The sequence below is a fragment of the Puma concolor genome, chromosome F2 (genome assembly GCF_028749965.1).
Source record: "Puma concolor isolate L17-30 chromosome F2, mPumCon1.1.hap2, whole genome shotgun sequence".
Taxonomy (NCBI): domain Eukaryota; kingdom Metazoa; phylum Chordata; class Mammalia; order Carnivora; family Felidae; genus Puma; species Puma concolor.
Window position 1 is genome coordinate 36,786,737 of NC_141684.1, and position 19,421 is coordinate 36,806,157.

At 41.4% G+C, this 19,421-nt stretch overlaps 1 protein-coding gene across 1 annotated transcript in view; it reads left to right on the forward strand.

Moving 5' to 3' along the window:
• The first annotated feature begins 1,525 nt into the window (after positions 1-1,525).
• The window catches only part of YWHAZ (tyrosine 3-monooxygenase/tryptophan 5-monooxygenase activation protein zeta), a 33,459-nt gene continuing 15,563 nt past the window's right edge, over positions 1,526-19,421 (forward strand). Inside the window, exons 1-2 of the mRNA XM_025922867.2 lie at positions 1,526-1,799; positions 4,769-5,073. Of these exons, the coding sequence (XP_025778652.1) occupies positions 4,780-5,073 (294 nt within the window). The 5' untranslated portion in view covers positions 1,526-1,799; positions 4,769-4,779. The remainder of the gene's footprint in view (positions 1,800-4,768; positions 5,074-19,421) is intronic.

The following is a 19,421-nucleotide window of genomic DNA, read 5'->3' on the forward strand; positions in this document are numbered from 1 at the left end:
GGGGGAAATAGGGGATGGGGGTTAAAGAGTACATTTATGAGGAGGAAAAAAAAAAAGGATAGGTTGGAAAAATCTGTAAGGCCAAGATGGAGTGTGCAAAAGGTAGTAGGAAGATTTCTGAGTTCTCACTGCAACTATAAACTTAGAGGACTTTTGCAACTGGTTTTGCAGCTCATCCAAGCGCTAATCTTTTCTTAGCTCTAACACGTTTAAAGGGAGTAAGAGGCAGAGGCATTTTACACCATCGATGTATCTCTTTGAACTTCCTTAAGTTGACTGGGCGGAGGCTCTACCGTTTTAGGTCCGCCCGTTGGTGCGGCACCTGCAATTTCCGCTCCTCACTTTACCCTCTTCCTGGCTCCAGGTCCTCGCTCCTGGCCCTGCCTGCGGCCCCCTTCCACTGCCCGCTGGGTCAGCGGGGTCCCTGGGAACTACCACGTCCCGCAAACCTTGCTTCAGGAGAAAACAGGTAATGAATGATCTTTAGGTTTTAAATCACTGCAACATCAAGTCTTCAATTGGACGCATGATTTGGATGGAAAAATCTGATCTACGAGAAACGAGTCAGTACGGTCCAACCTCCGCTCTTTGCCTCTCTTCGTGTTACGGTTTCCAGGATCACCCGAACCCTCGGGCTGCCGTCTCCTCACGGGAGTTGTAGGCTTTCTGAAAGCGGCGGCCTCTCCTTCCAGGCCTCACCTCCCGCCAGCTCCGCCCCGCCCGACCCACCTCACCCCCGCTTGGCGCCCCCATTGTCCCCTCGCAGCTGTCACAGCGCGCACATCCCGAGGCCCCGATTGGAAAACCTTCCCGTCACTCAGCCCGCACTCCGGGGCCGGACGTCTCACTCCCTATTCCGAGCCTTAAAAGGTCTAAGGCCGCTTCCCGCGAGCCAGCAGGTAGAGCCCCGGCGGCGGAAGGGAGGAAGGGAGGGGCTGTGCGCTCAGGTTGGCCCCGCCTGGCGACGGGGTGCGGCGGGCTGAGGGGGTAGGGCGCCACACCGCCCCTCCCCGACCGTCTGACCGCGCCCTCCCCCGCCACCCCCAAGGCCTGATCACAATGCCAGAGCGGCGGAGCCACTCGCGTAATCCAGCCCCCGGCCGGCCCAGGAGGCAGTTAACCATCGCGGGGCACGGAGGGCGGGGCGGACCAGGGAGCCTGGAAGGGGATGGCGGGGGGGGGGGGGGGGGGGAATGTGAAAGGTCCCGGATGTTGCTGAACCGGAGCCCCTTCTAGAGGGAGTGACTGGCGCAGGCGCAGAAAGGCCGCACGGAAAACCAAGGTGGGGGTGGGGAGGAATTTCCTTCTTGCTGGTTTTGAGGAAGAGTGAGCCTGGGAAGATTGCAGGGGATCCGAGGGGAAGGCGAGGTAGGAAGGTAGTGGTGGGGGGAGGGGGAAAAGAAAAAGGAAGGAGCTTCCTGCCCAGGCTCACTCTCCCAAGAGCAGAGAAGTTGGGAGCTGAGCGGGCTGGGGAGGAGTGTTGGTAGCGGGAGAGGTGGTGCGCTCCGCCGCTCGCCCTCTAGCGCGGGCGGGCAGGACGCGCGCGCTAGGGAGCGGCGGTTGCACTGGGCCCCCAGAGCTGTGGGCACCAATCAACGGTTGCCATAGCAGCGTTTGACGTCATCGTGCGTGTGGTGCCCCTGCTGCCGGGGCTGGTGATTGGAGGAAACCCCGTGTCTGCGGAGCGGCTGTAGCCTGTGAGCAGCGAGATCCAGGGACAGAGTCTCAGCCTCGCCGCTGCCGCCCAGAGACTGCTGAGCCCCCGTCCGTCCGTCCGCCGCCACCCACTCCGGGCACAGGTAAGAGACCCGGCCGCCGCCGCCTCGTCCTACTCCTTCCTTTCCCAGACCAGCCTTCGGAAAGCGCGGGGGCCGTCCCCGCTCCACAGCCCCTCAGCCCCGCTCGCCCGGCGGTAGCGGCGCTGGGCTGAGGCGGAGTCTCCTCAGGCGGAGACGGGCGGCGGCTTTTCCGCTGGGTTCGGGCGGGCGGCTCGCGGCCGCCTCGGGCTGCTTGCTTCCGGATCGACGCCTTGGCCCCGATAAGCTCCGGTTCCCGGTCCCCGTCCCCCGGGTGGAATGGGCGCCCACACGCGAGATCCCCAGGGACCCGCCCGGCCTCCGGCTCCCGGGGGTGACCGAGGCTCCGCTGGGCGCGATCCGTTCCCACCCTTGCCGCCCCCCCTTCCCCCCAAAGCCCCTTTCTCGTCGCCGCCCAGCCTCCCGCTTCCGCCCGAGATAATGACTCGGCGGCTGCGGGCATTGCAGTGGCGCAGGTGAGGCCGCCCCCTCCCCTCGCCGCCCTCCCCTCCCCCTGCCTCTCCCGCCTGCTCCTCGGCGCAGCCTCCGCGCCCCGCGCTGCGGCGACGGCACCCAGCCCTCCCCCACCCGGGCGGCGGCGCGGCGGCAGGGCCGGGCCTGGGGACCGGGCCGCGAGCCGAGGCTGGGCCGGAGGCGCCCGCCAGGTACACGAGGGCGAGGCCTCCCTTCTGGCACGGGCGGGAGCCGGCTCCGGGGTGGGGCTGGCCTGGGACCCGGGGCCGAATTTCCTGGGTTCCGCGGTAGGGTGGGGGATGGGGCTGGGTTTTTTTTTTTGTTTGTTTGTTTTTTTGTTTTTCCTTCGGGTGCATGGGGGCTGTGCGCCCAGGGCGGGGGATAGAGAAGAGAATGGGGAAGACGGTGGGCCGGCGTCTCGCTCGTCTGTCTGGTGGGCTTGAACCGAGGGTCCCTGTGCTCGCTTTTTAGATGGTGACCTCCTCTTGGGGCGGGTGAGGCTGAGCGTAACAGCCGGCTGTGGCCCCGCTCGCCTGGGTGTGGCTCTCGCCCCCTCCCCCACCTGCTGCAGCTGTCGGGTCCTTATAGACTAAATGAGCACCAGCGGTGTCCGGTGGCGGAGGAGACGCGGGTGGGAGAGTGGGGTGTGTCCGCCGCCCGGCCGGTCGTGGTTCCGCTTCTGCGGGCGGCGCTGGCGTCTCTGCCCCCGGGGCGGGCGGGCTGCTCTCCCCCCCCCTTCCCCGGCTCGGGCGGGGGCGCGCTGCTCCTCCCTCTTGCTCTGGTGGGGGGAATTAACACTCGGCGGTAGGTTGGGCTCCTTGACACAGATCCGCCATGACAAAGAGGGAGAATCGGGGACTTGGGCGGAGCCAAGGAGGGGTGGTTGCGGATAGCGCGGACGGAAGGATTTGCACTTTAAAGTCAAGGTCTGCCAGTGTTCGTTTCACCTCACTCGACGTCTTACGTCGGTTAAGGGTTAAATGGGTGCGGCTAGTCTTCTCCGCAGTACGGAGGCGAGGCCTTGGAGTACTAGTTACTGTGTGAGAAGCCCGATCCACTTCCCCTTGTACCAGAGGGGTTGGGGAGAGAAACCTTTGTACTGGTTTTTGATAATTTTTCGTTAGAAGCAGCATTAACCTAAGAGCGTTCTTGAGATCCTAGGGGGAAAATTAGTAATTTTGAGGGGTGGGGGGGGTATGTAATCATAAATTTTAAATAGTTTCGCTTTGACACGGTATCCCTTGCACCCAAGCTAGGTGGTTACTTGTTCACCTTGTTCCGATTTGGCTTTAAAAGAGAAGTATTGTGGGATTTTCCTGAGAAGGTGAAGGATCTGATACCGGGTGTCAATTCTTCTAGTGACAGTGGCTCTTCTGTTCACCTTTTAATAGTGCACTTCAGGCTCTATATTTACCACTTGCTGTGGGATCAGGGTATGGTTTAGCATCTTTCTGTGCTGTTTTAGCACCCTTCAAAAGGATATCTTTAAGGAAAAGTATAACGGGTAAGTTAAAAAAGGTCTAGGGAACTTGAAGATGAGAGAGAATTAGGTGGGAAGTTATGGTAAGGGCAGCTTGAGTGATCATATAACCAGTTAAATTTTGACGACTGGAAATAATGCAATAACTCTGCATTTAAACTAGAGCAGTGACATAAGAAACACCAATCACACTAGAAGCACTTAATAAATACATCTTAGTGCTCACATGAAGGTAAGAGTCAGGACTCATCGATGTGTTTTTAAAGCATGTATGTGTATAACAAGGTGCAGGTAGATGAGGTGTCAGGGTCTGTTAGATGGCAAAGGCGCGGTTGTTTGTATTCAGAATGCCTTAAATCAAGCAGTTTGGCCCGTTCTTCCAGAAAACTATCATGCCAAGATCAGCTGTCAAGTGTTGCAGAGATCACTGGGTTTGGGGTGGGAGTAATACCAATAAAATGTAAACTTAAATGCTTCTGACTATAACAGTAGGTATTATTAAAATGAACAGACACGAATTACATTAAGCTGACTTGAATCATGGTTCTGGAAAAATGGTAGAGGTTGTAAGTTCTTCATTGGCACTGCTTTCACTAAAGAAAAACTGCTGACTTTTGGATTACTTAGGATATTGGAAATTGGAATTGAGATTTTGGCCAAGTAAGGTAAGGGATGGATTTTAAGGTAGCCTTTTGATCAAATGTGCTTTGACTTTATGTGAAATTAGAATCTTCTGAGCAAAGATGATGTAATGCAATTTTAGTTTTGCTACATTTATGTTAATGGCTTTAAATTTGCCCCCTGAAGGCTGAGGGCATTCTCCCTTCTCCTTCCCTTTTTTTTTTTTTTTTCTTCTTCCTATTGTCATCCTTTTGTAGGGCTGCGTTAAATTCCTCATGTGAAGACTCTTCCACAGGCAATTAGGTTTGAGGTGTTAATCTAACATTTACAAAAGGTATAATACTTAGTCTTTATTTTCATGGAAAAAATATCTGAATGTTACTTTTTTTCCCTGCAGAACATCCAGTCATGGATAAAAATGAGCTGGTGCAGAAGGCCAAGCTGGCCGAGCAGGCTGAGCGATATGATGACATGGCAGCCTGCATGAAGTCTGTAACTGAGCAAGGAGCTGAATTATCCAATGAGGAGAGGAATCTTCTCTCAGTTGCTTATAAAAATGTTGTAGGAGCCCGTAGGTCATCTTGGAGGGTCGTCTCAAGTATTGAGCAAAAGACGGAAGGTGCTGAGAAAAAACAGCAGATGGCTCGAGAATACAGAGAGAAAATTGAGACCGAGCTCAGAGATATCTGCAATGATGTACTGGTGAGAATCAAACATTCAGTCTAGCTTCACTATGATATAGGATTCCTATAATGAATATCAGGTGTTGGTCTCAACTTTTTCTTTCTTTGGTTTTTCTTTTCCTTTATAAAATTGAGCGTTCTCAATTTGGAAGTCTTCAGGGTGTCATTACTAAAAGGTTATTAAAACAGTTGTAGTTAAGCTTGTGTAAATTAAATGGAATACTGAGTATCAGTCACTTCAGGTAGACTAAAAAAGACTGGTAGTATATTTTATACTAATTGAAAAGATAAAAGTATTTCTGTTGTGGTCAGGGTGTTTGTAGTAGTTCTAGAACTCATTTTCTTAAATGTACATCTGTGGATACAGGAATTTTGCATATCGTTTTATGTATGAGAGATGTAATAGAAGACTCATTACAGACTTAATACCCTTCCTTGGTTTAGCCAGTATAATGTAATGAATTAGCTATGCCAAAAATTATGGCTTCAGAGTTGCTTTTTGCCTCTTCTTGCATTTAAGTGTTAGTGGTCAACTTTGACAACTAGAGTAAAAAATCATGAATAACTCAAACCTGATTTTTTCAGGTTCAGTCAAGAAGTCGTTTTAGAATTCAGTACCTATTGTTTTGAAGCACTGCTTCTCTAAGAAGCTTAAAAGAATAGAACATAGCAATATTCCTTTACACACAAGTCTTTAATTACTAGTAGAATAGCTTTACATCCTAAATTACGAATATTTTCCTGAAATGGTACTTTCTTCATGCTGTCTTTTATTTTTTTTTTTTAATTTTTTTTTTTAAACATTTATTATTGAGAGAAAAAGAGCATGAGGATGGAGGAGGGGTGGCGGGCCCAGAGAGGAGACACAGAATCCGAAATAGGCTTTAGGCTCTGAGCTGTCAGCACAGAGCCCCATGCGGGGCTCGAACCCACAAACTGCAAGATCATGACCTGAGCCAAAGTCGGATGCTTGACCGACTGAGCCACACAGGTGCCCCAGTGCTGTCTTAAAGAACAGTATTTTTTATCTTAGTTAACATGGGCTCACAAAATCTTCTCATGTATTATCTTTCTTCGGTGCTTTTTTGTTTTTTATTTAAAATCTTCACATTGGTAGGTGTCATTTATTTTTAAGATGGGAAAGGAATTCCATGTTTTTATTAAGGCTAAATAACATGTTTATCTTGTGGTTTGCTAAGGTAATAAGAATATTTAAAATACAAAAATATGTTTTTCTGTAATAAAAAATGTGTTGGGTGTTTTCCCCCCTTACTCTCTTTACTGACTAGTACCTGCATACATGATACTGAATTTTGTAGCTCTGGTGGTTTCCCCCCAATTATTATACCTGATAGATTAGATAATTTTTATTTTGGTTTCAGAGAGTTTGTTGGCTTAGGAATCTTAGGAGTAAAAGAGGATGTAGTAACATTTTACTTTTTACTAACAAGCTTCTTTGCTATTTCAGGTAGGTATTTGCATGTTTTCCCCATACAAGGTCTAAAAGCTCCTGTCATTGTGAGGATTTTCCTAGGAAAAGACTAGCAGTTTTAATTTTGTTTTCCTTTTGTTTCCTTACCAAGAAAAAAAAATACTGCAAAGGATCAGTGGATGAGAATAACTAGATTAATCTGTAAATACCTTCTGTTTGTCGATTATTAATGGGGTTTGGTATTGGTGACTACCCATGTTATCCTTCAGAATAGTACTGGCCTCTCACCAAGCCTGAGTGAAATTTCCACCTTGAGCATATAGATAAATCAAAGTTTTATTCCTTCACTATACAAAAGCTAAACAAAGTTTTGCTTCCAGCCTTGGTCTTTTGGTGATCTAAAAGTAGATCTTTCAGCTCTGCTCTGTTAGTGGTCTTTGCGTGGTTCATGCTTCCTAACATATAGTATGTACTCAAGTATTTGCTAAGTAAATGAACAAAAAGCCTTCTTTTGGAAAAGAGGGTAGTAGAACTAGGTCAGCAGCACTGCTAATTTTCCAAGGCCTTTTCTGTTTCATCTTGGGAAAATTCAGTATTTACAGATACTGTGGTTCTTTACAAGTAGGCCTATCATCTTTTTTCAAACAGGTCATGTTGGCTCTGGAAATAGCTTACATAAAATTCCTTTTTCCCCTTCAAATAAAATGGAAGAATAAAATACGGAAGAACTGCCATTTCTCGTAGAGAAAAAAATTTTTGATGTACTTGATGATTAGTGAAAGGTTGTTTTAATTATATTTTAAGGTCTCACATGGTAAAAAGTAATCATAATTTTTATTCTAGCTTTTTCTGAACTTTGATTTTGTTTTTGTTTTTGTTTTTTTTTTTCATTTGAGAAAAATAAGCAGGTAATCCCTTTTCAGAATTTAATGTTTTTGTTGCGGTTGCATCAGTGGTGAACCAGACTTCATTGTTCTGTCAAGCACCTATATGATACTGGCTAAGATCTTTTCTCATAAAAAGGAGCTAAGTTTTTCTAAAGAGCTTTTTAGTTGTTACAAAATGGTGACTTCCATTCTGGTTATGTGCATTTATCAAGTGTTTGTTTAATTTATACCATTTACTAAACAAAGAGTAGCCTTGTCACTTTGTGCAAGAATTGTAGAACATTACTGTGGAAAATGGTCACAGGCATGTTCTTGACAGCATGGAGTTCTCTTTATGCTAGAGAACTTGGGGTTATTCCTTGTGTTGTTAATTTGAAGTTTGCAATATGTGAACTAATGCAGTCTGCCTTTTCCTGCCAGATCTTAGACCAAAAGCTCTCTTGGTAGTCAGGCAGGGACCTAACACTAGTGATCTCTAATACCTCCTCTGCATAAACCCACAAGAAGCTAAAAATTGGACAGTTTTGTCTTGAACGTGAAATGACAAAATGAGGAAATATATACTAGAAAACCCAGTTCAAGTTCAAAGAAGAATGTAGTGGTGTAAAAAGAATGCCAGGTTTTGAGTCAGACCAACCTAAAAAAAAAATTTTTTTTTTTTTTTGTTGTTTATTCATTTTTGAGAAACAGAGACAGAGTGTGAGCAGGGGAGGGGCAGAGAGAGAGGGAGACACGGAATCAGAAGCAGGCTCCAGGCTCGGAGCTGTCAGCACAGAACCCAACACAGGGCTCAAACTCACGAACCACAAGATCATGACCTGAGCTGAAGTTGGACGCTTAACCGACTGAGCCACTCAGGCTCCCGGTTGAGTCAGACCAACTTTTAACCATCTAATAGTTGCAAGGCCTAAGGAAATCATGCGGTCCCTCTGAGAAAATGGAGTTCAGTTACAATAATGTCTACCCTGTAAGATTGTGATGGAGAATGAAATCAGGAGTCTCTTAACTCAAGAGTCTAGGAATGGGATTTAAATCCAAGAAGCCTTAAAAACTGTATTTTTGTGGGGCAGAGGGTCCATACTGACCAGTAAATTTTCCGAAGTTGTATTAAAAAATTTGAAAGCCACAGGAGTAAGACAACAGCTTATAGGAGGTGAAGCAGTAAAATCTTGAATCTAGCATTTGTAACAGTTGGCAACATTAGGAGAGTAACAGTAATAGTTAACTCAGTTAATTTGACTGAAATCAATTTTATTAAGTTTTTCTACATTTTTATTTGCCCAGGGCACTTTTAAGGTGTGGTTGCTGGGCATTGGTTTTTATCTCCAGGCTACAGAACTGCTATTAAGCAGCTAAGAAACCAGGTAGCTTTGGGGGCTTTCCTGGTCTGAATATCGAAATATGTGCCTTGGGCTTTGAAAACCGCTGTATGCAATTGGAGGCTGAAAATCACTACGCAGCTCATTTATTGGAATAAGTGCTTCTCAAAAGAATTCTACAGTTATACTCCTCTTTACCACTTAATATATTTACATGTTTTTGTCAAAAGGCTTTTGGTATGTTTCAAAATACAAAGACTTTCTGTGGCATAGTAGATACTTACAGTCTCTTCTAGAGAGGAATACATTGGACAGAGTCTTTTTGATAATACAATATTTTTTTTTTCAACGTTTATTTATTTTTGGGACAGAGAGAGACAGAGCATGAACGGGGGAGGGGCAGAGAGAGAGAGGGAGACACAGAATCGGAAGCAGGCTCCAGGCTCCGAGCCATCAGCCCACATCCTGACGCGGGGCTCGAACTCACGGACCGCGAGATCGTGACCTGGCTGAAGTCGGACGCTTAACCGACTGCGCCACCCAGGCACCCCATAATACAATATCTTTTGAAGAGTTAATCATGATAAGCAGTAAGTATTGCACCTGGTAAGGTGTTTTATACAGTTGGGAAGTCTGAGGTGTATGATAGGGAAATGAAAGAAAATAAAAGAAGGAGAATAGAAAGGCAGGTGTTTGCTGTCTGGTGGGAAGGGGAAGAATAATCAACAACTTAAGAGCACCAGGCTACCTGTCCTTTTCCAGTATAGCAGTACTTCAGTAAGAATGGAGTATGTTCAGGGCACCTGGGTGGCTCAGTCCGTTAAACGTCTGACTCTTGATTTCAGGCTCAGGTCATGATCTCAGGGTTTGTGGGATCAGGCTTTGCACTGCTTAAGATTCTCTCGAGCTCTCTCTCCCTGCTCCTCCCGACTCACTTGCATGTGAGTGCTCTTTCTCTCCTCCCCCTCTCTCAAATAAACTTAAAAAAGAATGGGGTGCTTTCTACCTGTTCTAGTAAGAGACATGGAGATGTTTAGTTTTAGTCATAAGATGAGCCGTGAAGATTATTATTATTAGTGTGTTAAAAGCAAACTGAGGAAATGATTAAAGGACTTAAAGTTGGGATTAGAGTGAAAAACACCTGAGTTAAAATCCCAAAAGTATAGGAAGGACAGGCATACTTCTAAAATAATGATACAACTCTTAGAATCTACCGAAGAGAAAGGAAGAAATTGTTTGCAGCCCCAGCAGAGAGGCATTTTGAATTAGGTGGAAAATAAGCTACTTTAGAGTTATTTATAATAGCTTACCAAGAATAATTTTGCTTTTCATTTTTTTTTTTTTTAATTTTTTTTTTCAACGTTTATTTATTTTTGGGACAGAGAGAGACAGAGCATGAACGGGGGAGGGGCAGAGAGAGAGGGAGACACAGAATCAGAAACAGGCTCCAGGCTCTGAGCCATCAGCCCAGAGCCTGACGCGGGGCTCGAACTCCCGGACCGCGAGGTCGTGACCTGGCTGAAGTCGGATGCTTAACCGACTGTGCCACCCAGGCGCCCCATTGCTTTTCATTTTTTAAGAACACTCAGCTTTTTTGTTAAAGAAATCCTACTGGTGATACCTCAGTAGTGGTACAATAGAGGCATCCTAATTAGTTGGTTAATTGAAAAGTAGTCTGTGCAATCATACTTGTTTTAAACCTTTGTTTTAAATGAAAATGTAGATGTTTATATGTGTTCTGTTGTCTGTTTTTAATGTGAGACCAAGACTGTTTTTTTAAGTTTTTATTTATTTATTTTGGGAGAGACAGAGTGTGAGTGCAGGGAGGGGTAGAGAGAGGGAGAGAGAAAATCCCAAGTAGGCTCCACACTGTGAGAACTGTGAGATCATGACCTGAGCCGAAGCCTAGAGTTGGACACTTAACCAACTGAGCCACCCAGGTGCTCCCCATAACCTTTTCAAATACTTTGCTAACTACTCCTACAGATGAATCCTTTATAAATACATTTTGGGTTTGCGTAGTAGAGTGAGAACATAAATGTTTGATAAGCAGTCAGTACAGAATCCTAGAAATGTGTAATTGTTTCTAATCTTTCAGTTGTTGAACCCAGGTGATTTTTGTGTGTGACTCTCCTTTAAAAACTAGTTGTTCCAAAGCACTCAATTTAGTTTTCATAGTAACCTACCTTTTCACACTCGTATTTCCTAATATTTAGGTAGCATAACATTTTAAGTAATTAATAGCCAGTTTAGCGTGGTTTGGAAACAAATATTGGATTGTCCATTGGATATCTTAAACAGATACCAGTAACTGCTGGTACAAGCTGAGGGGGATTCCAGAGAATATCTGAAAAACCTACTATCCTCAGGCATTTAGTCCAAGTCATGGTCATTGCCCTGTTTACTTAGCTAGGAGTGAAGAATGTAGTATAATTTAGGTTGTCAATTAAGTGAAATTTGGTTAATCCAGCACATTACGGTTTTGTACAAGAGTTGTTGCATTCAGGATCATTCTATCAGAACATTGGGTGGAGAGAACATCGGTTCCTTTAAAATGCTTTTTCAGTAATATTGCAAGAGATGAGACTGGGAGAGATGGTTACTGGTTAGATCATACTACACTACTATACCTACTGTATATACACCTAGTATAGTGCTGTAAACTAAGGAATGGGTGACTTCAAAGGACAGGAAAAAATTTCAGCAAAGGAAATGACACCAGGGGCATATGGTTGGTACAGTCGGTTAAGCATCTGACTCTTGATCTGGCTCAGGTCATCATCTCAAGAAGTTTGTGAGGTTGAGCCCTGCATCAGGCTATGTGCTGATGGTGCGGAGCCTGCTTGGGATTCTGTCTCTCCTTCTCTCTGCACCTCCCCCCCTCCACCCCCCTTGTTCTCTCTCTCTCTCTCAAAAAATTTTTAAAAATGACACCAAATTTTGCCTCTTAGAAGGTGGGTTGGTAGGCGAAAAAGAAAATCAGAGCTTTTATAATGTGGCAGATTTTTTGAAGATTTGATCTTTGACGGTCTGGTTCTTTTCTTTGGACTCATTTTCTCCTTTTACTAATACCAGAATAGATTCTCACTGCCTTCCATTTTATAGTTAATCATTATTTATACATCTATCTTGTTTTTATAATTGAGGCTCTAACCTATGAAAGACTTTTTTACCCCGTGAATATAGTATCTACGTTCTATATAGATACTCTTTCTATATTTTCTATATATCTATAGTGGTTTGGGCACATAAAGGGAGCCCAGTATATGAAATAGTTTGGCCTTTATAATATTGAATTAAATGTTATTGGGCTATTGAGATTAATTTGACTATGTATTTTTGATCCCAAAAGTAGGCAGTCTTTGGTGCATTCACATTGAAGAATGTGTCTATGTATGAAAAAAATTTTTTTTAAGTTTAAATTATAGATGTTCAGATGTCAACCATGTTTTAGAAAACTAACTGTAATCCACTGAAATTATAATAGGTATTAGAGTATTGTTTTTCCTAGAAATTCAGAGATCCCTATTGTGATTTCATCCTCATTCTTGCGGCTCTTTATTATGATGGTTTTACATTGAGAGTAAACACTGCTCTTTAGGAGATTTAGGATTGCTATCAGTTTCAATATGTCAAAAGCTAGAGTTCATCTTTCTTTTGAAATTACCTGTCCTTTTGTCTACCTAATTTTAGCAGTTCTGTGCTGCATACAGCTCTTATATATCTGTAAAACACTGGTTTCCTTATCTCTGACTGCTCTTTGTCAAAATCCCATACACAAAGCCTTTGGGTCTAGTTTGGTCTTAACCACTCACTGTTCCTGTTACAAACCATTGCTAATTCCCATCTTTATGGCCTGATGATTTCTGCTTCATTATGATTTAGAATTTACTTTTATCCTGTTCTTTTTTTTTTTTTTTTTCCCCAACTAAAGAGGATTGGCTCCATTCCTTCATTCTCCTTGAAAACAGGATAGACCATTGATGTTTATGGTATTTAATTAGATACTAAGTTTACCAATATTTTTTAGGTGGCACAGATTTGAACTGGCTTGGGAGGAATGGTGTGCTTAGCCACTGTGTCTCAGCAGTTCCCAGTGTATTTGGTACATTGCTGTGCAACAGGTCATTCTTCATTTGTTCTCTCTGAATGAAAATGTGGTACCAGTTGTCATTTGTGGTCGATTTAGTTTTGCATTTTTTAGTAAGATACAATGTGTGACATAAGTACATCTTGTCAGAATTCACTAGTTACTTTCTAGTGGCTTGCCTATTTGTTTATAGCTACAGTTGGCTCTTGGGGCAACAAAGCATGAATTTATAGCTAGCTGATTAATTTATTAGCATGGTCCTGTGGTATGCACATGCACATTTGTTTACATTGAGATAGATAACTAAAAGATTTCAGCATAAAAACTTTTGTCAGTTTCTTTTGACAGAATTTGTTGTGAGCATTCTTTCCTTCTCCCCTAAATGAAAATATGCTTACAGTGGGGTTAGCCATAGGCAGGATGGCAAGGTGAGAATGTAAGGACAGTCAAATGTTAGTATGTAGAGTTAAGTAGACCAAAAGAAGACGGTTGACCTCCTGTATGCCTGTTCTTTTTGGTTTTTTTTGTTTTTAATCTAAGAAAGACCCTGTTGCATTTAATTTGTAAGGAGTGCCCAATTTTTGTTATATTGGGATTTCATTTATTTGAATTGTTTAATGAGAAGTTAAAAACGCTTTTCAGGGGAGGTTAATTGCCTTCTTGAAAATAGCTTTTGGGATCTAGGAGGTTTTTTTTAATTAGCAGTATTACTAAGGAACCCAAACCAGTCTGAACTGAGGGTTTCTCATCTTAATTGATTAATTACAAATGCTTTTTTGAAAAAAACCTTTTTTTACTTTTTTTTGCTTCTTAACACATATAATAAACACCATTCCCAGAGTTTAGAAGGACATAGACCTACTTGGACCGCATTTAACAGAGGGACATTTAATGAAAATCCTACCCCAAATGCATTACTTTTAAAATGTGATTCTGTGGAATTGACAGTTGAGGGCAGCATTATGTATAGGCAGGCTGGAGTATACTTAGAACAAGTAAGTTCTCAATTCAGTGATTTGAATTGTACTGCTGTGTTTGGAAGAGGTTTGGAAATATGACATCCCAAAGTGATCAAGCGCTTTGTTACGAATAATGACTTTTCCTTCCAGTTCCCCCTTTGGTTGTTTTCATCTGAGAGAGGGGATTATCATCAGTGTTAATTTAATTGGATCACAAGAATAAGACTTGAAGAATAATCTTGTGTAATTTTTCTAAAAATAAAGGAAAGCGTATACAACCTTTAAAGGGTGATAGAATCTAACAGGCTATGCAGACTTTTAGGTGTTGTTGTTTTTTTTTGTTTGTTTTTTTAATGATTTTGGGCAAGTTATTACATTCCTGTGACTATTTCTACATCTTCAAAATGGGAATGATGATAGTATCTACCTTTAGGATGTTAAGTCCTTTGCTCTTAAAAAATCTTGACAACTTAGGAAAATAGACACAAATAATATGAGAGAGGGGAAGTACTTCATGTTTGAATATGAAAGAACTGGTCTTCACCTTTTTTAAAAAACAACTAATAAAATACAGTCCCACTAGGGAGTTTATACATACTATAAATCTGTGTATGTGCAAATTAAACACTGTCAAATTAGGTGTTTTAAACAAAAAGTGTTTTCTGATGGAAATATTGAGAAATGGGGCCTTGATTGGTGACCGCCCAGGTCAAGGTTGACACCAGCTAGCAGGGGAGAAGAAGGAAAGCCCCCCCAAGCATAGCAGGACAGTTTTACTAGTTACCACTTAATGGTCTATAAATTCTTTTTGGTACTTTCCACCATTTACTTTTAATCATTAGGAGCTACATTTTGAATATGAGGTAAAACATTGATTATCCTAAGATTATTTTGCTGGTATTAAGGATCCAAAGGCAGACAGTTCTCTGAATCTGATTTAACTTAGCATTTTTTCATACCACTTATTGTGAGTCTTTTCACCCAGTTAATATTTCAAAACATACATGCAAACTGTTTTAGAACACCAGGCTTTCTATCACTTAAGTTTTCTGCAAATTATCTGTTGATTCATTTGGAGGGAAAAAAGCAGGGAGCAACTGTTGTAGCTTTCGACAGGAATTAGAATGAAGTTTCAGGCTGGCTTTGACATTCCTTAAACACCAGGGATAATATATCTTGGTTTTCTCAAATTCAGTTGTTGATTTTCTAGAAGTTAAATGGTGAAGATTTGGCATGTATTTATTAATGGAAAATGTATTCAGTTAAGTGATTAGTCAGAATCCTCTTTGATCTCCATCCTTGAAGTGAAGCAGCTCTTGTTTTTTTCATACCATATGACCTTATTCATAGGCCAACATTGCATAGAAAACTGGATTTAAGTAGAAATGTCTGCAAATTAGTTCTTGACACCACCTGATTAGTTAGCAGTTTTGGTGGGGCACTTAACTAATCGGTTGGAAGCAACTAATGGAAATTGCAGTTGAGAGAAAAGACGCCATTCCAGCCACAAGGGGGAGTAAGAGACTAATTTCCAAATCGATGGGCCCCTATTGCAACAAAACAATCTTGCTTTCTTTTTAAAATTTTAGATCTAGGAATGATAAAAGGCTCATTTGCTCTGCAAAATAAAGTGAAAGTTTTGGGAAGACTCTCCACAAGCGAATTGTGCAAGACTAGAAATTTGAACTTACACAGTGTGCTGTAAAATTGGAGTTAAATTTCCTATTGAAGCTGTTATTAAAAATGACTTTTGCAGGGTGTTATGAGGCTTGTAATTAAATAATAAAATAAATTGGAAGTTGAACTTTAGAATCATTGGATTTTAGGCTTGGAGGAGCATCCAGCCTAGCTTTTTTTATTTTCGCAGATTAGAAACTGAAGGTCAGAGGTTAGGTTACACCATAAGCATTAATATTTTTTGTCTTTCTCTCTCTTTTTTTTTTTTTTTTTTTTTTTGAGGGAGAGCGAGAGAGAGATAGCATGATGGGAGGTGGGGGGAGAGAGGGAGAAAGAATCCCAAGCAGGCTCTGTGCCATTAGCATGGAACCCACGAAGCCATGAAATCATGACTTGAGCTGAAACCAAGAGTAAACCAACTGAGCCACCCAGGCTCCCTATATTTTTTGTCTTATCATTGTATATCACCTTAGTTGTCGATTGAGACATGATGTTTACTCTGTCATAAATGTATGAATTTTTAAGAGGGATTGGGGATTGTCAGAATAATGGAAAAATTACCACTGTGCTTTGTTTCGTTAAAAACAATGACTTCAGTTTTAGACTGTATTTTAGGGCTCTGTACTTAGCTGCAAATAATGAGAATCACATTTGGAGTCCTTTGTGCCTCAATTTCCTGCCCTTTTCCCTTTTAACCACTGGCATTTTTCATTCATGATTTGTATGAAAACAGAAAATTTGTATCTTAATGTCTTCATTTGTTTTCGTGGAAGAGGGCCACGGTAGTACAATTTGCAACAGAGGAGTGGGTCTTTCCCATTCACATATTTGGTGAAGTCAAGTCAAAGGAGGCTTACTCCACGTATATTTTCAAATTGCAGTCCATAAGTATCTTATTAAAAGTTCTTTTGCTTTGATATTCTGGGGCTATTTTACTAGTTGCAAATGCCATTTTATGTATAGTTATCAAGGGAAATTAAATTTAGCTCTGTTGGGATACTCAAAGAAAAAGTGGGACCCTTTCCCACCCTTTATATTTTTATTTACAAATGCATCATCACTTGTTTCTTGCTGTTTCTCTCCTAAATAGAAATTTTACCAACCCAATAATAAAATTTGAAAAACATAATTGAGTAAAAGAACGGTATGTGGATGGAGAGCAAACTCACTGGTTTTGTCATGTTCTAGAAATAGTCACTATTAAAAAGAATTTTTCCTTTAAAACTTACTTTTATGTAATAATTACAGTATTAAATAGCTAAAAGAGAAAATGATCTTATCTACATATGGTAGTTAAATTGTCTTTCTGACCAGTTATCTTATTTTTTAACTTCAATTTTGAAATAATTTCAAACCTGGAGGGAAAAAATGGAAAACAAGTATGATATATTTCCCATATATCCTTTACCTGATTTCCCCATATGTTAACATGTCCTATGACCACAGTATCATTATCAAAATCAGTATTTTATAAAATAACTGATGAAAGAAACTACATAACCTATAGAATTTATTCACAAATAGTACCACTATAACCTTCTAATTCTTTTCCAGAATTTAATCCAGGATCATACTTTGCATTTTATTGTCATGTCTTCTTACTCTCGTTTTTGGTTTGTTTTTTGTTTTTTGTTTTTTTTTTTTTTTGCGGGGGTGGGGGATGGGGGGGCACGCAGAGGGAGAGAGAGAATCTTAACTAGGCTCCACTCCCACCAAGGATTATCTCAACCCATCTCAAAACCTAGAGATTGTGGCCTGAGCCAAAAATCAAGAGTCATATGCTTAATCAACTGAGCCACCCAGGTGCCCCTTCTTAGTCTCCTTTAATCTGGATCAGTTTTTCACTCTTTCCCTTTCATGATTTTGCCACTTTTTTTAAGACTACTGTTCCTGTTATTTTGTTGACTGTCCCTCAGTTTGGATTTGTCTAGTGAGTTCTTATTATGCAGATTGTGCATTTTAGAGAAGAATTCCTGGAAGTGATAGTCCCCTCCGGAGATAACATGATGTTGTCCTTTACTTAACCAATTATAGTTACATAGGGCATTAATTTAAACAGCACCAAGGACTTCTAGAAACACCCTATGATACAAGAGTATCAAGCAGTAGAATTTTTTTTAAGATAGATGCCCCATAATGTGATTGTTTTGTCAGAGGTTATGAACTGAATGTATTTTGCTGAAGTACTTTCTAAATGGGTTATGTCAATTTTCTCATGAATGGATTACTCTTTGAAAGGGGGAAGATACTCTCAGTTCTGCAACTTGTAATTTTCCTTTGAACTAGATTGTTTATTAGTTGGCTTTATGTATTGGCAAGTCTATATCACAGCAATGTAATTTAAGTGCGTAGTGGCCATTCTTTAATGCTGAAATAAATATATAAACATTTTATAATGGGTTCTTGTTCATTTTTTAGAGTTTATTCTAAGGACCCATAGTCTATAAATTGACTCTCATTTAAGATAGGAAATAGTGACCTTGAATTTAAAGAAAATCTAAGGAAATCTAAGGAATAGTCGTGGTGTGGGAAGTATTCAGTATTCAGTATTCAGCATTAGAGAAGTTTTCCTGGGATAAAATTGGAAGGGAGAGGTTTTGAAATTAATGCTGCGGTGAAACACAGGAAGACCCTATCTCTGGTGGATTTTTGTCTCTTAGCCTACTTCAGGGTTATTACATACAAACTTGGAGCTTATCCAGAGGTCCTGGAAGCATATTAGGTTATATATGTACCTAGCCTGGCCCTTGGCTGCTGAATATAGTTGACCCTTGAACAATGTGGGGGTTGGGGCATGGACTCCCCACACAGTTGAAAATTGTACAACTGTTGACTGTACCCAAAAACTTCTTACCAGTACTGTAAACAGTCTGTTAACACATATTTTTATGTTATATGTGTTGTACACTATATTAAAATTAGAGAAAAAAATGTTATTAAGGAAATCATGGAAAATAAATGTACAGTACTGTGAAAAATCCACTTAATAGGGCCCACATGCTTCAAATCTATGTTATTGAAGAATCAACTGTATATGTGCTTCCAGCACCCAAACGCTTGTCATTTTTGAGGAGTTTCTTAGGTCTTTAGAGAAACAGAACGTTTCTTTGTAGAATAATCATTATCTGACCTACAGTAGCAAGCTTAAGAATTTGTCCTGTTTTGTCTTAACTAGAGGTTTGGTAAGATGATGAACTCTTGAGAGTCTTCAGGTTGCTGAGCTATGATTATTTCCTCCTTGACTCTCTTTTAAGATTATTCTAAGTTTCTTCTGTTATATTAAAATGAAGTTATTGAAATTACACATATGTAATAATTCAGCCTGAGGATTTAATACTTAAGGGCCTAATATGTACAAAATATGTGTTTTTAAAGAGCCTGTAAGCAGGTTAAGAATATGGAGGTATGTGTGAAGTTAAAGGTACAAAATCTAATTTTATTTTAAATTATTGCTCTGGATAATAATTTAGATGTTCTAGAACATAGGATATGAAGTAAAAAATAAATGAATGAATGAAAACCTGATTTTATCCTACCTCCTCAGAGGTAATCTCTATTAGTCCTAGTCCTTTTTGTATCCTTCTGAGAATTTATGGTGCCCATGTAAACACTTGTGTCCTTAAAGCTTAAAGAAGACACAGGAGTAGGATCATATACAAACTATTCTGGGGGCGCCTCTCTGGCCCTGTTTACTAGAGCACATGACTCTTGATCTCGGGGTTGTAAGTTCAATCCCCACGTTGGGTGTAGAGATTACTTAAAAATAAAATCTTTTAAAAAAAAAAAAAACCAACCAAAAAAAGCCCTAAAGTATTCTGTAAATTGTGCACATGCAGGCCTACACACACCTAGACTTTGGTGTTTGTCTTAGGCTTCATTCTATATTGACACATGCCTCTTTTTTTTTTTTTAATGGTTTGTAGTGTTATATGGGTGTAATAAAAAAAAGCTAAGATATTTCCTTTAATTAAAAGCTCTTCACTAAACACTAGAAGTACAGAAA